The sequence below is a fragment of the Dermacentor albipictus genome, chromosome 4 (assembly GCF_038994185.2).
Source record: "Dermacentor albipictus isolate Rhodes 1998 colony chromosome 4, USDA_Dalb.pri_finalv2, whole genome shotgun sequence".
NCBI lineage: Eukaryota > Metazoa > Arthropoda > Arachnida > Ixodida > Ixodidae > Dermacentor > Dermacentor albipictus.
In genome coordinates this window covers 70,442,865-70,461,129 of record NC_091824.1, presented here as the reverse complement: position 1 = coordinate 70,461,129, position 18,265 = coordinate 70,442,865, and the positions used below count along the sequence as shown (strand labels likewise).

Here is an 18,265-nt window from a genome sequence, read left to right as displayed (position 1 = left end):
AACAGAAATTAATGGCCGTATGGCTGCCGTTTACGTTGAACACGGCATTTCATTGACCACTGTGAAGCGTTGGAGCAAACGGTTTAAAGGACGTTGTAAAGACATTCCAAGACCGGGCCAAAACCATCGTGCGATCACCCCCCACACAATTTCAAAGGTTCATGAGCTGATGAAACAAGAACGGAGGATAAGCATCGATGAACTGGCAGACGGTTTAAACATCAGTCACGGTTTGGTTCACGCCATAAATCATGAGCTTCTCGGTTATCGGCTCTTTGATGCGCAATGGATCCCCAAGATTTTTATCCATCGCGAGAAGACGGAGAAGTTTCGCGCTGCCTTGATTCATCTGATCGAGTATCACAATGAGCATGACGACTTCTTGTTCGCAATTGTGATCGGGAACGAACCTTGGTGCCACTACTACGAGCCTGAAACACGACGGCAAAGCTTACAGTGGAAACATTCGAATTTACCACGCCCAAAGAACGCAAAGGCCGTCATTTCCACTGGAAAGGTGTTGTTGTCTTCTTTTTCGGTCGTCAGGGTCCATTACTGATAGAATTTGCTAAATCTTGAGAGGCTATCAATTGTTTCCGATGAAACGCCAGAACGGCAGCGTGTCGCAATTAAGAATGAACAACGTGGAAAATTGACGAATGGGGTCATGTTGTTCCACGACAATGCCTGTCCCCACGTCGCTTATGTGGTTAATACAAATCTGGCAAAGTTCAAGTGGGAAACGCTGCAGCATCCGCCATACAGCTCAGACCTGTCACCTTGCGACTTCTACATTTTGGGGCAACCGAAAAAAACAGCTCAAGGGAACCAGATACAGACTTTTTGAAGCAGCAACCCAAGGAGTTTTATAAGACGGGAATCACGCGACTCATTAGTCTATGGGACAAATGTCTAAATTCTCATGAAGACTACTTTTAAATAAAGTACCCCGTTGTTGGCTCACATTCATTTGACTTGCTCTCGTATATCTTGCAGAATTCCTGCTTTTTATGCGTGCCCTCTGTTGCGACTATAATTTCGGTGCAATTACTCACGATACACGACCGGTGACAGCTGCTCCTGCGTAATACATTAAAACAAATTACAGCGTCATTGAGATTTTTCACTGGCCATTCCATATATACAAGAATGTAAGCACGGTTCTTGAATGACAAAATTTCATTAACATATTTGTCCTCAACTTGTTCAGTTCATTGCCGTTTAATTTTTCATATCAGCGGCATGCACTGCTTTCCTGATACTGATATAGTTCTAAAGTTCGTACTTAATAAATAGACAAAAATATGGAAGCATTGATATCATTTATTTTGGGCAAAATTTTTGGCACACGAGGATATTCTTTTATGAAAAAATACACATTTTATTGTTTTAACTGTGCGTAGGGTTCAAGAATTCGTTTGCATCATCTTTGGCAATGACAATGCAGTTATTATTCATGGATTTGATCCCTTGACAAATTGTTTAAGAAGAAGCTTTAGCTCGGGCCCAATCCAACGCGGCCTATTCAAGTACTTGTAAAACGCAGAAACGCTTTTCTTAGAAAATCCTGCTAATCGATTTTATTGAAATTACTTGCATTTGAGAGAGAAAGTTAAATCCTAGTTCTGTTGGAAACACAACTTCAATTTAGGGCCTAAATTTTGTTTAAAATATTTTGAAAAATTCGAAAGCTTGAAAAAATAGAAGCACGATGTTTACAAACTAATAGCTATGCATGAAGAACAGACATTGTGGTTCTGTACACGGCATCTATTATAACAGTCAAAGCGGACAAGTTTGCTATGTCAATTTATATCTTACGTGAATTGGTTACGTTGTGTACAAGGGTTCTGCACAAGCCGTATTTCCACAATACTAAATTTTTCTGAGATTGATGTGTAACATATCTATTTTGTCCGCTGTAGATGTACTATTAGGTGCAATTCACAGAATTGTGATATCATTTTTCATTGTTGAGTCACGGAGTTTTAAGCTTGATAGTTTCGTTTTCTGAAAATTTTCGATTTGGCCAATTTTTAATAAATAATTGACCACCTAAATGAAAAATTCGAGACCAGTAGTCACTAGAATTAAACTTTTTCTTTTAAATGCAACAAACCTCCTCAAATATGGTGAAGTGGTTGCAGGGAAAAACGAATTCCCCTTCTACATGTATTTAAATAGGAGCACCCGAGCTAAAGCTTCCTCCAGCAAAATTTCTGCCGTATATATATATATATATATGTATATATATATATATATATATATATATATATATATATATATATATATATATATATATATATATATATATATATATATATATATATATATATATATATATATATACACATGGGGCCAGTGGCGTAGCCCCCCCCGAACAAAATTTCTGGCTACGCCACTGTCACCAGCCTCACCAAATTTTCGTATGAGAGCGGACTGGACAAGATACTTTGAAGAGTCTCGGACCGTGCTAGTTTTTCACTGCCGTCTTCCCCCTCATAATCAGCGTCTTCTCTGCTCTTTCTTCCGACACCCTTTCCGCTCTGCAGCACCGAGTAGCAGGTCAGAACGTTGATTCAGGCCGACCTCTCAGCTTTTCTCTCATATTAAATATCTCTCTATCTTTTATTAGCTACGAAATGGTCAGGACTTGTCCTTTCTTTCTTCTTTTTTCCGTTGACCACCTGTAATGCAGTGTAGAGCCCCTAGACATCAGAGGGCGTGCAGCTAGGAGCCGGGTCAATGCACCAGAATGCACCAATGATGTTGCATAGCGCGAGGCGGGAAACTGCTTCGGCACGATGTTTGTGTTGTAGCGAGGAGCAATCAAGGAAGGCGTGCGCACTCTTCGAAAACGCATAGCATAAGTTGGCACACAGCCGCAGAAGCTGGAAAAGGGGAGGCAGTTCTGAGCGTGGAAATGGCTTGGGCGTGCCTGGCCGAAGGATTGCACAGTTTATTCCAGTATAGAAAGAACTGAGCAGTTTCCATGTAAAAGGCGAGCGACTATACAGGTTCAAATACCTTCCGTGCTCATTGAGAGCTCCCAGTCTGCTATCCGCAGTAATCGAGTCCAGGAAATTAGAGACTGTCCAGCTCCGTAGCAACGGAGGGCCGTGCGGTCATGTTTGCATAAAATGTACGCATTTCTGGGATGCTTCGCGCTTCTACACAGACATTCAAAGCTGGCCACTCATTGGGGGCACTTATTCAGCTGTAAACATAATCAAAGAAGTTATGCATTTTAACGGTTGAACACTTGTAGCATCAGATGAAATGAGCGCAATATAGCGGAAAAAAATTTTGAAAAGTTTGAGAACATGTGGAAAAGAAGAAGAAGTCGCCGAAGGGAGCGAACGCACTTCACGTCGGCTCCGTTTTCCAAGAATTTCGCTGTGATTATCGCTCATTCACCTCATGAATGTAACACCAGCTGTGCAGGAAGTCACCAAGATTCTACTGGCACCATATTCAAGGTGGGAAACGACTTCCTTCCCAATCACAGAGGCTTTTGACCAGCTCCACGCTAACCCTCACCGGAGCTCGCTTCGCCGGAGCGGTGATGGAAGTTCAAGTGAACGGGGAGGACATCTCCCCTGAAGAGTTTCTCCAAGGCAACGGTTGGTGCACCATTCGATACAAGACCCAATTCAACCGCGAGGCCGCGCAAAGCAACACCCAGAACGGAACCCACTCCCGCACCGGCGAGGGAGCGAACGGCGACCGACTGCGTTCGCGTCAAAGACAGCGTAACGTCAAGCAGCAAGTCATCAGGAACAGTAAAATGCCACTACTCCCACGAAGTGATTTCAAGGTCGTGATACGACCAAGAGGAGGCCTCGACGTTGCCGCCACCGGAACCGTGCTCCTCGCGTCGGCCATTTACCGGGCGGCCAACGTACCGGGGCAAGAAGCAGGGGAGGACACGGTGTGCACCAACAACCGCCAAAACATCATAGTCGTGAGTACACCTCACGCTACTCACGCCGCTAAGTACAGACAACTAGAAGCCATCACCATCGGTGATCGCCGCCACGAGGTCAGTGCCTATGAGACGGCCCCCGACTACACGGTGAAGGGAATCATCAGGGGAATCCCGTTGGAGGAGGACGCCAAGTCCATTCACACCAACATCGTTCACGCCCGCAACCCCGACGCCCTGGCAGCCAAACGGCTCAGTAACACCAAGACGGTCATAGTGGCCTTTCAAGGACCGCGAGTGCCCTCCTACGTCAGGTACGGCGGCGCCCTACTTCGCTGCACCCTGTATCGCAAGCAAGTCGACATGTGTCACTGCTGCGGGAGACTCGGTCACCGCATGGACGTGTGCCCCAATCCTCAGGACAAAGTGTGCCGTGGTTGTGACGCCCTCAACCCAGGCCCCGACCACCAGTGCTCCCCACGTTGCAAGCTGTGCGGGGGAACACACATGACAGCGGATCGCAACTGCCGCGCAAGGTACAAGACCCCCTACGTCGTGACAAAGAGGCAATGGGAACGACACAGGGCCAACGAGGAAGCGGAGGCGGCCGCCAAAGCCACCAGCCCCGCCGGCAAGCCACGCTCGAGATCCAGGACCCGCAGCCGAGGCCGCTCCCGGTCCCGGAGCCGCACCCCAAACCCACGGCAGCAGCAGCAGCAACGCCGGTCTCGCAGCCGCACCCCCAGAAGGACCTCAACAAGAGACACCGAAACCACCGAGAAGGTGAGCTGGGCAGATGCGGTCACGGGAAAACGAGCACCAACCACGAAGGCTGGCGACAAAGCACCCGCTAAAACAGAGACGGAGGTAACTAAATTAACACAGGCGATACAAGCGCTGCAGAAGCAAATAGAACACATGCAGACACAGATTCGCGAAAAAGACGACCTCATACAACAACTCCAGCATGCCGTGAAGAGCGGTACCGATACAGAGGCCATGCATGAGACTCAAGAACATCCAATAGACGACGACGAAGTCGTATACCCCGACACTAAACGCAGGCCCGCTCCCTCACAGACCACTCAGGCCACGCAGGGAACAGAAGAGGAACCCATAGAGGACGACGAGGTCGAGTTCCCCGATACCAAACGAAGACCCACTCCCACCCTTACAGAGGCAACACGACCCAAACGCACGCGCGCAGCGATACGCGACGCGCGAATAGATGCACTCGAGGCTCGCTTCAGCAATCTCGAGGAAACTATCATCGCGTCCATCACGCGTACCATCCAGCGGAGCCTGGAGAGTGTTCACCTCAGACTGTCGAGATTAGAAGCCGCAAACAGCACGATCGTACCGTCGCATAGGGAAGCGGCGCAACACATGTAACAAGATATAAGCATGGCCCGACACTCATCGAAACAAAAACACACGATATGGCAGTGGAACTGCAGAAGTTACCAAAACAAACGAGCGCACTTACAACAATACCTGAAAACGATCCCCGAACGCCCAGACGTCATCATACTGCAGGAAACGAATGGTCCCGCCAAACTCGCGGGGTACCAGTCTATAACAGGCAAGGCGGAGAAACCAAACGTCACCACACTGGTCAAGCGAGCGCACACAGTTATCGAACACGATACCAAAATCAGAGACATCGAAAACGTTCTCGTAGAATTAATTCCACCACGCAAGACCCGCAATAGCATCTTCGTACTCAACGTCTACAGCAGTCCCAGATGCCGCCAGCACCGCTTCCATGTCCTCTTCAAACGGGCAATCGACATCGCCAAGGGGCAACAGCTGTTCATTGGGGGGGACTTTAACGCAGCGCACACGGCGTGGGGTTACAAGCACGATCACCCCAAAGGCACCCATCTATGGGCAACGGCGCAATACGCCGGACTCGAGCTGGTCACCGACCCCGCGGCACCAACAAGGCAGGGCAACAGCGTAAGCACTGACACGACGCCGGACCTTACTTTCACGCGCAACACACGCAAAGTCACTTGGACAAACACCATGCAAGACTTGGGGAGCGATCACTACATTATTTCCATAGAAGCAGAAGGCGGTCCGCAGGAACACAATGCCGGTCGTCAAATGAAGATCACCAACTGGAATTGGCTACGCAAACATCGTGATGAGCAACAGATGGAAGACATCACAGATATAGAACAGTGGACCGACCAACTGCGGTGGGATATCGAGCGCATGACGCAAACGATCCCGTCGACAGCTGGGCTCGAGACAATAGACTCCCGGTTGCTGCACATGTGGGAAGCCAAATCTAACCTGCAGCACCGATGGAAACAACAGAGACACAATAGGAGACTGCGTAAACGGATAGCACAGCTCAACAAAGAAATAGAAAAGCACGCGCTTAACCTGCAACATCAACAATGGGAAGAGAAATGCGCGGAGATGGATGGTCAACTCACCACGCGTCGCACGTGGCAGATACTGCGGTACCTGATCGATCCCGCCAACACCAAGACCACACACATGCAAGGCATATACAAAATCATACACGCTTACGGGGGAACGGAAGAACAATTCCTACGGGATACGGAACGCCTTTACATATCCCAAACGCCACCGCAAATATATCCAGACTACTCAGGAGAAAGCAACGCCACCCTAGACGAGGAATTCTCCGTAGCCGAAATCCAGGCGGCCCTCGTAAAGCTGAACACCAAGTCGGCCCCTGGCCCCGATCAAATACCCAATCGGGCACTACGCAATCTCGATTACGGATCGATCGAGAAACTAACAAAATACATTAACGAGTGCTGGGCGCACGGCAAGCTACCCCGACAATGGAAAGAAGCAAATATTACACTGATACCGAAACCCGGAAAGAAATTACAGCTGGAAAACCTGCGCCCCATCTCCCTCACGTCCTGCGTGGGCAAGTTAATGGAGCACGCGTTTCTCAATAGACTCACGGATTACCTCGAGGACAACGACTTATTTCCACACACCATGATTGGGTTCAGAAGACATCTCTCCACGCAAGACGCCCTTCTGCAACTAAAACACCAAATCATAGACAATCCGGGGCGTTCGACGAAAGCCATCCTCGGGCTGGACCTGAAGAGGGCCTTCGATAACGTTCGCCACGATGCCATATTGCGACAAATAGACAATCTAAATCTCGGCCTGCGCACGTACAACTACGTCCGAGACTTCCTCACGGGAAGAACCGCTCGCATGCGAGTGGGGCAACTACAGTCAGAGCAAATCAACATCGGCAGCTCGGGCACCCCGCAAGGCTCGGTGATCTCGCCAATGATCTTCAACCTCGTCCTGCTGGGGTTGCCCGACCAACTGTTTCAAATCGAAGGACTGCATCACACGCTATACGCGGATGATATTACGATCTGGACGACAACGGGCAGCGACGGAGCGATCGAGCAACGTTTACAACAGGCCATCCAATGCGTAGAAAACTACCTCGTGGGCACGGGACTCGCCTGCTCGGCCGAAAAATCCGAACTGCTGCTGTATAGACCAGTCAGAAAGGGGCGCCCACCTAAATGCTACACCCCCCAGGAAAAGCAAAAGATCCAATTAACGGCATCAAATGGCCTACCCATCCCGATAGCAGAGAAAATCCGGGTACTAGGAATGATGATAGAGCATAAGGGTGGCAATGGCGAAGCACTTCGCAAGATAACGGCAAAGGCCACCAGCACGATGCAGCTCATTCGACGCATCACCAACAAACACGCGGGCATGCGCGAAGGCAGCGTCATCCGACTCATCCAAGCCTTCGTCATTTCCCAGATAAGGTACACGGCAGCGTTTCACAACTGGACGGTTGCGGAAAAAAACAAGCTCAACGCGCTCATACGCAAGGCGTACAAATGTGCGTTGGGACTTGCGCCTGGAGTCAGCACCACCAAGCTCTTAGAACTAGGCCTACACAATACGCTCGAAGAACTCGTGGAGGCGCAACAAGTGTCCCAACTTGAACGCCTATCCAAGACCCGCCCGGGCAGACACGTGCTTGAAAATCTCGGCATCACATACCACTCGCAACATGGCGTCAAAGTAGACATTCCAAGACCCATACGCGAGCAACTATACGTACCCCCATTGCCTCGCAACATGCACCCCCAACACCACACGGGGAGGCGTAAAGCCAGGGCACAACAAATGAACAAAAGTTACTCTAATGACAAGGATACGGTCTTCACCGACGCAGCCCGCTATCGAGACAGGAAGAGTTTCGTGGCAGCAGTTACTAGCCACCGAGGCAACCACCTCACGAGCGTCACCGTGAACACGGCACATGCCGAAGCGGCAGAGGAAGCGGCCATAGCACTGGCCCTCACACAAACCAAAGCTACATACGTGATCTGTGACTCGCAAACGGCAATTCGCAATTTTGCAAATGGGCGCATCTCGCAAGAGGCGTATCAGATACTCCAGCGACATCCCATACACCAGGGAGAGGCCGACATTGATACCCGAAGGCATTTGCTGTGGATCCCGGCACACACTGGAATGAGCACCCCCAACGAAGCGGCTCACGGCGTTGCTCGAGGCCTGACTCACCGAGCAGCATCGGAGGAAGAGCCCCCGCGGGGTACTGCAAACGTCTGGGCATGGGAGGATCGTATGACCACTTTTCACGACATCACGGCACACTACCAATTACAAAGACGCATATACCCATTCCCTCACGCTATGTTAGACAGGACGCAAGCTGTACACTTCAGACAATTACAAACAGACTCTTACAGAAACCCCAGACTCATGCACGCCATGTATCCAGACATGTACACTACAAACAGATGCACATCGTGTGGCGAGGTTGCCACACTAAATCACATGCTATGGGAGTGTCGGGACCTAACAAACAAGTCGGGCAGTGCCGACCCCTCCGTCTCTTCCACCGCCAGCCTCCAGTCACGCTGGATGACCGCACTGCTCAGCTCTGACCTGACAGAACAACTCTGGGCCGTCCAGCGAGCCGAGGAAGCCGCTTCGAGACAAGGTCTCGGAACCGCGTCCGCGGCGGGTGCCCAGACCCACTAAAAGACGCCGGACTCAAATCTTGCTGATTTGAAATTAAAGTTTACGCTCTCTCTCTTGAGAACATGTGCACTCTATGAACGCTGTGCGAAATTTAAACACGGCATCATTTTGTGCGAGCAAGCTTTCTCTTTACCAACCGTAACCGCAAAGATGATTTAATGGCTCTTTCTTTTTTTTCTTTCCTATCCTTTCTTTTTTTTGCTTTTGCAGTGTACACAGTACTAATTAAAGCCGTGCTCAATTCCTGCTATACAAATGTTTTTTTTTTTAATAAACGCGTAGGACCAGGCCTACGGATACATCTGATACGCTTGGAGACATGTAGACATGTTTAAACCTTTATGCAGAGACTGCAAAAAAATATTGCGGAACTGCTACATAAATCCAGTTCCCCTGTTACACTAACTATACACAGTTCCACTAACCATGCCCAGGCCTGTTTACTTTTGCTAGTTTGAACACTAAAACCACAAAGGACACATTGAGCACCTAAATATATATAAGCTGCGTCCCAATGGTTCTCACCTTCACACCCCCCAAGAAAGCGTCTATTCTATTATCCGCGTACTCGAAAGAAACATTTCCGAAAGTTCCTTTCGTTTTTTTTTTCTTTTCGTGCAATGCGAGTATCAAACTCCTATTACCGGGGCTGATTAAATTTACGGCTGCCATTTGGTACCAAAGGGAAGTAAGGAAGGGTAAACGGACAACTTACTTAGATCCAGAGATTGCTCGAAAGTTAAACCTCACTCCGGAAACTGGAAGGCAGCAAGGGAAGGACAAGAACTCCGTAAAGATAAACAGGAAAAACATCCAGTCGAAACACTCCTGTATAAATGGTTCCTCTCTCATTGTTTTTTCTTCTTATTTTCCTTCTTCCTTTTTTTTATCGAACAGCACACTCATGCCGGAAGATTACGAGAAGCCCAAAAGCTAGCAAGGCGTGTCGCAATACTAGCGCCACGGCCGCGCTAATAAACTTGATTTGGCGCGCTCGCCCTTTTGAAGAGGGAAGCGGAAATCAAAAGCAAAAACAACACCGGAGGCGAACAAGGATCGCTCAATAAGAAGCGCAAAAAGAAACGCGGAGACTGCGAGAGAAAGTCGTCGAGAAGACACGTTACTCGCGTTTACATTTACTTCGACCTGGAGCATAACGGCCCAGCAGCAGCAACAGAGGCAATGTAACGGCGACAACGGCGAAGCGAAGTCGCGGTGTCGCCAAATGAAGAAGCGCCAACCCCCCCCCCCCCCGCTCTCAGTGCCTGTGCAGTTCCTGCCTCTCGCATTGCCCCCCTCTCTATGCCCTCTTTCACGTGCCTGGCTCGTTTGCATTACGACAGTTCATCAACTTTTCTTTGCTTTTTGTTTTGCTTTCGCCTTGTTTGCGAAAAGAGAGAGAGAGAAAGCGTCTGTCGTGCAAGACATCTTCGCACGTTGCCGGTTTCGAGAGCGGCAAGAGTGCAAAATTGGAGGAGGTCCCCCCTCGGAAGTTTTCTCTTATTGCTTCCCTTAGCAACTGCTGAGGCGGGAGCGACCCTAGCTGCCTGCAGGGACTGCGAGATTAAAGGCGCTGCTCCCATATAAACTGAAAATGCGGCCTTCCCTAATTGGCAGCTCCCTTTGGAAATCAATACGAGGCGAAAGAGGCACCGGCGATCAGGTTGGGAGTGCACGGGAAAGCAGGAAGGACCCCGCCCTCTCAACGGAGCCGAGACAAAACTAGAAGACAAAAAAGATAAAAAGAAAGACAAATAATGGAGCGAAATAAACCTGCGCGCCCGCTGTTCCGGGCGCCGTCTCGTTTCAGAAGCACCTATACGTGACCCGCATCCGATGAGAGGAAAGTGCGAGGCAAATCCGAGCACGCAGGGCTTCCTTTCGCATCGAGAAGCGAGCTCAGTCACGTGGGGAGAGAGGAGAGGGGAGGGTTGAGGAAAGGTCACGGAGGAGGAGAGACGGCGCATAAAGGTGCAGGAATAGGAAGGGGGAAGTATCGAAGAAAGTGTCTGGGATCGTCTTAGTTAAAGCTCGGTTCCTGCTTGCACTGGGGCGCCCGTCCGTACAGGGACGTATATTTGCGCCCGACTTCGAACCTTTGTAGGAGGTTCTTATTCCTTACAGCGCATAGAGGCGCGGTCCGGGTGTCGTACACATTTCCCGAGATGTGGGCAGAGCACGGCACGTGCTTTCTGAGAAGAATCGATTGAGTTGCGCGCTTGTAGCGCAGTGACCGTAGCCTTACGCGTTATGTAGACTCGTTAGATATGAGGGGCGTGACCGGAAGTGTTAGTGAAAATTGCGTAGAGGAGCAAGCTCCACGCCAGCACCAAACAACCGACGCAGCCTTTGCGCAAGAACTTGCTCAAAACAATATCGCACTATCGTTCGTGGCTACGTGTATTGAAAGGACTTACGCGCAAAATTGAAGTTCACAAGGAGCAGGAGGTCTCTGTCGATTTCATGTGAGCAACTAGGAGCAAAATATTAGATTGTATCTTACTACACAAAACATAATAAGACAAAGCATCACACTTTGTTCAGTTTCGTGCGTGTTGTACGCTATTCCTCTTCATGAGTAGCATCTTCGTGCCGAGTTACCGATCCCCTCTCACGCATTCTCTGTCGTTTCATTACCGAGTTAACACTACGCTGTTTCTTGTGTCGTTCTTCTGATCGCACCAACCCCCCCCCCCCCCGCTTCTTTTTTTTTCTGTGCGTATACACCAACAAGTTCTTGAATGCGCCATGCCTAACCATGCTTCTTTACTTCTTCTACAATCTACCCTATGTATAGCGCTCGCTCTGTATTCCTTCGGGTCCAAGGCGCATTGTTCTAAACAAAGTTTCTCGTATCTGTTTATTTCAGACGGGCGTAAGCTGCCCTTCCATCACCGCCAGAAGGTGTTTGCCAACGGCACCCTGCTGGTTCTGGACACCACTGTCCAGGACGCGGGAAAGTACACCTGCGTGGCGGCCAACGAGGAAGGGCAGACAGCCAGCGCTAGCCTGCACGTCGCCGTGAAAGGTGGGTGCTGGTCAAAATCCCCGCAGTGGAATGGGCACAGGCCGTTGGCTGTCGAGTATCGCCGTTTCCACGGAATACTTACTGTTACCGCACCGGGGCTTTACAAAATCGTTTTAAGATATTTCCACACGCTGGACACAACTTGCTCAGTAGAATAACTGTGCTCACTTCAGTTTATTTTGACGATACACAAGATGTTTTGGCACTCCGTTGCCGCAAATGTTTTGTCGCCCTTTCTGTACTGAGACCTTTTGTCTGGTGAAAATTACATTCCTGGAGCAGTCGACTCGGCATATCCTGCTGGATTTTGACTGAACGTGTGTAGAGACCCTATGTCTTGACCAAACTGTCACGCAATGTCGGCCAGAGAGAAAAAAAAAACGATCTTTGCAAACTGCATTGACATATTTCGGATATCGCTATCAATAAAATTAAGCAAAGCTTAACTTTGAAAGCACGGTATGCCTACACTGTATAGAGATCGTACCGCTCACTAAACCCTCACCGAAATAGCAGCACTTGCTTCGATCTGGGTTCAACTTGGCCTTGCTTTCCAGAAAAGGCATACACTCTCCAATCGGCTACATTTCACTGCGGCCCGCGCGTGAGTCGACACTCTAGTAAACTCCTACGCTGTTTTTTATGGTTACGTTAATAGCGCTTTGAGCAATAGCCTTTTCGCGTGCTTTGCCCTTCATTTCCTACGTGTAGGCACATACATAAAACAGAAGTACTAGATTAGGTGCATAAAGTACGCCCACGTCATTGTGTTTTGCTCTCAACGATCTCAACCCCACTGTCTGCTTTTGCCAGTTCACCAACGCTCCTTCGTCGCAATTACAAGTATTATCAATACAGAGTCACTTTAAATGGTTCGTTGCGCTCCAAAAGTGGTACTCTGCGCGGCTTCGCATCAATTCCGCCGGCTTAAGTAAAAAGGGCGTAGTTGCGACACTGCTGTCGTTGTCCAGGCGCCGAACGTTATTAACCTATCACAGGAAAAAAACGGCATCCCCATCGTAACAACAGACATCGCTATGCGAATAGGTTCGCAGGCAGCTCCAAGTGGGCCTCGCCTATTGTGCGATTCAGGAGGGTGAGACGAGCGTCAATTGGAGCGCCAGGCGCATTGTCCCTATATCCGCGCGTGTGTGTGAACGCTGTTTCCGCTGAGCCAACACTCGAGGGCGGAAGCCGAAATTGGATTTCAAAAGATCAGACAGGGATTGTGGAGAAAGCACGGTGGCGGGGAAGACTCTTTCTAATTCTGCGCCCCCCGCGCGAAGGGCACTAACGAAACGAGATCCCGACTGCCGGGCAAGCGCTGTTTCGACGCCGATTGTGTTTACGCTGCGCTGCCGCCGCGCTAATTTAGCGCGGAACGGCCTCGATTCCCGAAGCCGAGAAACGGGCCGGCGAACTGTACGCTCCGATAGCCAAGAGAGAGAGTGCGCCATGGGCGTGTGGCTTAGGAATAATTTAATGAAAACACTTCGGTTCAACGCCGCGCGACCTGAAATGTCAAAGACGCTTTTTCCGTGTTACTTGTCGCGCTATTGTTACGGTTTTGGTCGTGCAAATCGACGAAAGAAAGAAAAAAATGGTGCAGAAGCCATCGACGATGATTGTCAATTTAAGCGAGCGAGCGAGAGAGCGAACGAACGAACGAACGAACGAACGAACGAACGAACGAGCGAACGAGCGAACGAACGAACGAACGAACGAACGAACGAACGAACGAACGAGCGAGCGAGCGAACGAACGAACGAACGAACGAACGAACGAACGAACGAACGAACGAACGAACGAACGAACGAACGAACGAGCGAGCGAGCGAGCGAGCGAGCGAACGAACGAACGAACGAACGAACGAACGAACGAACGAACGAACGAACGAACGAACGAACGAACGAGCGAACGAACGAGCGAGCGAACGAACGAACGAACGAACGAGCGAACGAACGAACGAACGAACGAACGAACGAACGAACGAACGAGCGAGCGAGCGAACGAACGCACGAACGAACGAACGAACGAACGAGCGAGCGAGCGAACGAACGAACGAACGAACGAACGAACGAACGAGCGAACGAGCGAACGAACGAACGAGCGAACGAGCGAACGAACGAACGAACGAACGAACGAACGAACGGGCGAGCGAGCGAGCGAACGAACGAACGAGCGAGCGAGCGAGCGAACGAACGAACGAACGAACGAGCGAACGAACGAACGAGCGAACGAGCGAACGAACGAACGAACGAACGAACGAACGAACGAGCGAACGAGCGAGCGAGCGAAAGAACGAACGAACGAACGAACGAACGAACGAACGAGCGAGCGAGCGAGCGAGCGAACGAACGAACGAACGAACGAACGAACGAACGAGCGAACGAACGAACGAGCGAACGAGCGAGCGAGCGAGCGAGCGAACGAACGAACGAACGAACGAGCGAGCGAGCGAACGAACGAACGAACGAACGAACGAACGAACGAACGAACGAACGAACGAGCGAGCGAGCGAACGAACGAACGAACGAACGAACGAACGAACGAGCGAGCGAACGAACGAACGAACGAACGAACGAACGAACGAACGAACGAACGAACGAACGAACGAACGAACGAACGAACGAACGAACGAGCGAGCGAGCGAGCGAGCGAACGAACGAACGAACGAACGAACGAACGAACGAACGAACGAACGAGCGAGCGAACGAGCGAACGAACGAACGAACGAACGAACGAACGAGCGAGCGAACGAACGAGCGAACGAACGAACGAACGAACGAACGAACGAACGAACGAACATTTTCCATGCCGAGTTCGTCGACCGACCATCGGCCACTGATAAACCACCAAAATGGAAGAAAGAGGAGAAAAAAAAGAAGCTGTTCGCTTCAAACATGATTTTTACAGACATCAAGTTTGCCAGCATGGCATTCTATATGCTCATATCTGAGGCGAGCAAAGAAGAAACTTTCTCACTTGACTAAATATGATTCCACGGGGCAGTCATCTGCGTAGCAACTCTCGCACAGCACAGAAGTCGTGTTTGCGACGTTCGCGCTTTTTTTTTACTTTATTGGTAATCAAATAAAAAAAAGGCTACTTCGAGCAGTGAAGTGAAGCTAATTTCTTTTAGCTTTGAAAAAGATTGTGCGTGTACTTCATAAAAATATATCGTACTTTATGCATTTCTCATATAATAAGAAGCCAACGAACACTGACAACCATGGACCACATAGGGGAAATTACTCGTGCTTAATAAATGATATAAAGGAACGATAAATTAATAGAAATGAAAGTGGATGAATAAACAACTTGTCGCAGGTGGGGAACGATCCCAAAACCTTCGCGTTTCGCGTGCGATGCTCTAAGAAATGAGCTACCATGACGCCCCTTCCCGCTCCACTTTCTTGGGTATTTATGTTTCCTAGCAGAATCCTAGAAGTGTTAGCCAGCGCCACCCCTCACAGACCTTGGCGGCGGATGTCGAACATCCTTTCTGGCGCAGGCGTCACGAGAACGTGATCTTTTTGGGTGAAGGCAACCGATCAAAAAACCCACTCATGCTACCTGTAGGCATCAATGTTGCCGAATTTGAAACCTTCGTTATGTAATAAACTAGAAGAAAGGGGTTAACTGAGGGGCCCGACATTTATTAGTCATATTATAAGAAGCCAACAAACACTGACACCATAGACAACATAGGGGAAGTTACCTGTGCTTAATAAACGAAATAAAGAAACGATAAATTATTAGAAATGAAAGTGGATGAAAAAACAACTTGCCGCAGATGGGGAACGATCCCACAACCTTCGGATTTCGCGGCAAGTTGGTTTTTGAGAATTACAGCCCACAAGCAAATGCCATGCAAGGAAACGCCGACATCGAATGCCTTTTGTGTTAAATCTTCGCGGACCGAAGTATTAAAAGTGCAAATCAAGAACAAAAACCTGAAAATTATGTAATTTTTTGGCGTCTGTGCACTACCTCTTGGATCGGCCCTCGCAAGAGCACGCGTTTCTACCGGAAAGTTTGCCTTCGTGCATAGCTTTCGCCGCCAGCATTTCCCTGTAAACATTACACTTACATAAGCAGCAGTTGCCGGGAAGCGTGAAAAGCAGCCAGGGATATTTTAATACTATAGCGCTCCACTCTTCAAGGCGAACCTTAAGCGTCCCCCACTTTTTTTATCACAATGAAGATGCCAATTAAAAAAGCGGACGAAGGCAGGCAACACGGGACAACCACGTAGGCGCCTACGTGGTTGTCCCGTGTTGGCTTCCTTCGTCCGCTGTGTTATTTGGCGCCTTCGTCGTGATCATGTATAACCAACTCGCCCATCAACACGTGTCCACTTTTTTGTCAACGTATAGTGCATCTAGCCCTGAAAGCGATAGTCTGTCCCAATCATGGGCATAGCGGCGGACATGGCCCGTCCTTTTAACCGCAGGCGCAACGGGACGTTGCGCCTATGCGATGACGCCTGTGGTGCCTAACGTGTGTATTTCTAAGCAAAAGTATTCAAGCAAGCGTCACGTTTGTTTTACCGGAATTTATTTGGCGCGGTTCGCAAGCTGTGTCTTGTTTTCTCACAAGACGTACAATCAACAGCTCACCTAATTAATGATCTTGCCTCTCTCTCTCTCTCTCCCCTACCCCCCCCCCCCTGCCTGCACCACCCAGTGCCCCCGCTGATCGAGCGCTTCGCCTTCGACGAGAACCTGCACGAGGGCATGCGCACTCGCGTGTACTGCAACATCGCCCGCGGCGACCCGCCCGTGCGCATCACGTGGCTGCGCGACGGGCAGCCCATCAAGTCCGGCCACGGCCAGGAGGTGCGCGTGCTCGACCCTTTCTCGGTGGCGCTGGCCATCGACAGCCTGAGCCCGAGCCACGACGGCAGCTACACGTGCGTGGCCTCCAACGCGGCGGCCACGGTCAACTACACGGCGCCGCTCAGGGTGCACGGTGAGAAGAGCGATGGCACTTTATCCCTCGTTGAAGCGATCGAATCAGAACGCCATCAAATTCTTGGGCACTGCGTGCCCAAGAATTTGATCGCGAGCCGACTGAGAGCCGACTGAGAGGCACGTCGTATGGCGAGGGACACCGGGTTAATTTTGGCCACCTGGGCTTCTTTAACGTTGCACCTAAACCTAAGTACACGGGCGCTTCTTGCAGTTCCTCCTCAGGGATACGACTCCCCGGTCTCAGTCGCCGAGACCGGGGAGTCGATCCCGTGACCTCGTGCTCGGCAGCAGAACGCCATAGCCACTGAGTTACCGCGTTAGGAGAGAGAGAGAGGGGGGGGGGGGGGAGAACGGAAACGAAGTGCGGTCAACAAGACATGCGTCCGGTTTGCTACACTACAAGAGGAAGAGAAGGAGGAAAGAACAAGAAAGAGCTGGGATGTTAACCAGAAATACGCCTGGTTGGCTGACCTATTCCGGGGTGGGAAAGAGAGAATATAAAGATGAGATATAGAGAGTGAGGGAGAAAGACGGTGTTGAGCGCGTGCACGCACGCGGAGGACCTGAGAAAGTGAAACGTTTGCTACCTTACAAATGCGGAAGGGAGTTAATGTTCAAGTTCACTGCATGACATGCGTCGTTCGACAATGCGCATTCTTTTCACCGATTCGGGATTTGCATATACGGAATGTCTATACGGAATTGATACAGATTATACAGAGCATAAAAAGGACCTGTGGCAGACAGCACAATTCTAGTCCTTAAGCAGCATTAAGCAGAGACGGACATTACTTGCGTGTGAAATAGAATTGCATAATCAGCTATTTATGAAAAATTTTCACAATGGTTTTTTTATTAATCGCTTTGCGGTACATATTGCAATTTATAAATTGTACCCGGTAAGTTTGCAAGGCGTATCCACTTGGAACGAGTTCCCATGATGACACCAGTTTCGAGATACGTAATCTCAAATTGGGCGACGAGGAAGATAAGGACGGTTCAGTTAATATTGTGCTTCAATGCGTGAAACGATGTGTTTGGTTCTTTTTTCTTTTGTTTTTATATAAGCGGAAGAACAGCGCAATCTTCCCGCAGATTTGATGGAGCTTATCTCTAAACTCGTCCCATCCACAAAATTCGTTCCAGGTGGATACGTCTTTCAATCTCGTCAGCTGCAATTCTTAAATTCATAATAAATTCACAAGAAATTCATAATAAATTCATAATAAAAAATATACACCCCGTATATACTGCAGTGCCATTGCGCAGTTGGTACCGCGTTTA

General features: G+C 49.5%; 1 protein-coding gene across 1 annotated transcript in view; it reads left to right on the top strand.

Annotated features, from left to right (window-relative positions):
• Positions 1 to 18,265, top strand: part of LOC135902057 (cell adhesion molecule Dscam1-like) — a 177,872-nt gene that overhangs the window by 54,195 nt on the left and 105,412 nt on the right. Inside the window, exons 10-11 of the mRNA XM_070537959.1 lie at positions 11,847 to 12,005; positions 16,695 to 16,979. Coding sequence (XP_070394060.1) covers positions 11,847 to 12,005; positions 16,695 to 16,979 — 444 coding nt within the window. The remainder of the gene's footprint in view (positions 1 to 11,846; positions 12,006 to 16,694; positions 16,980 to 18,265) is intronic.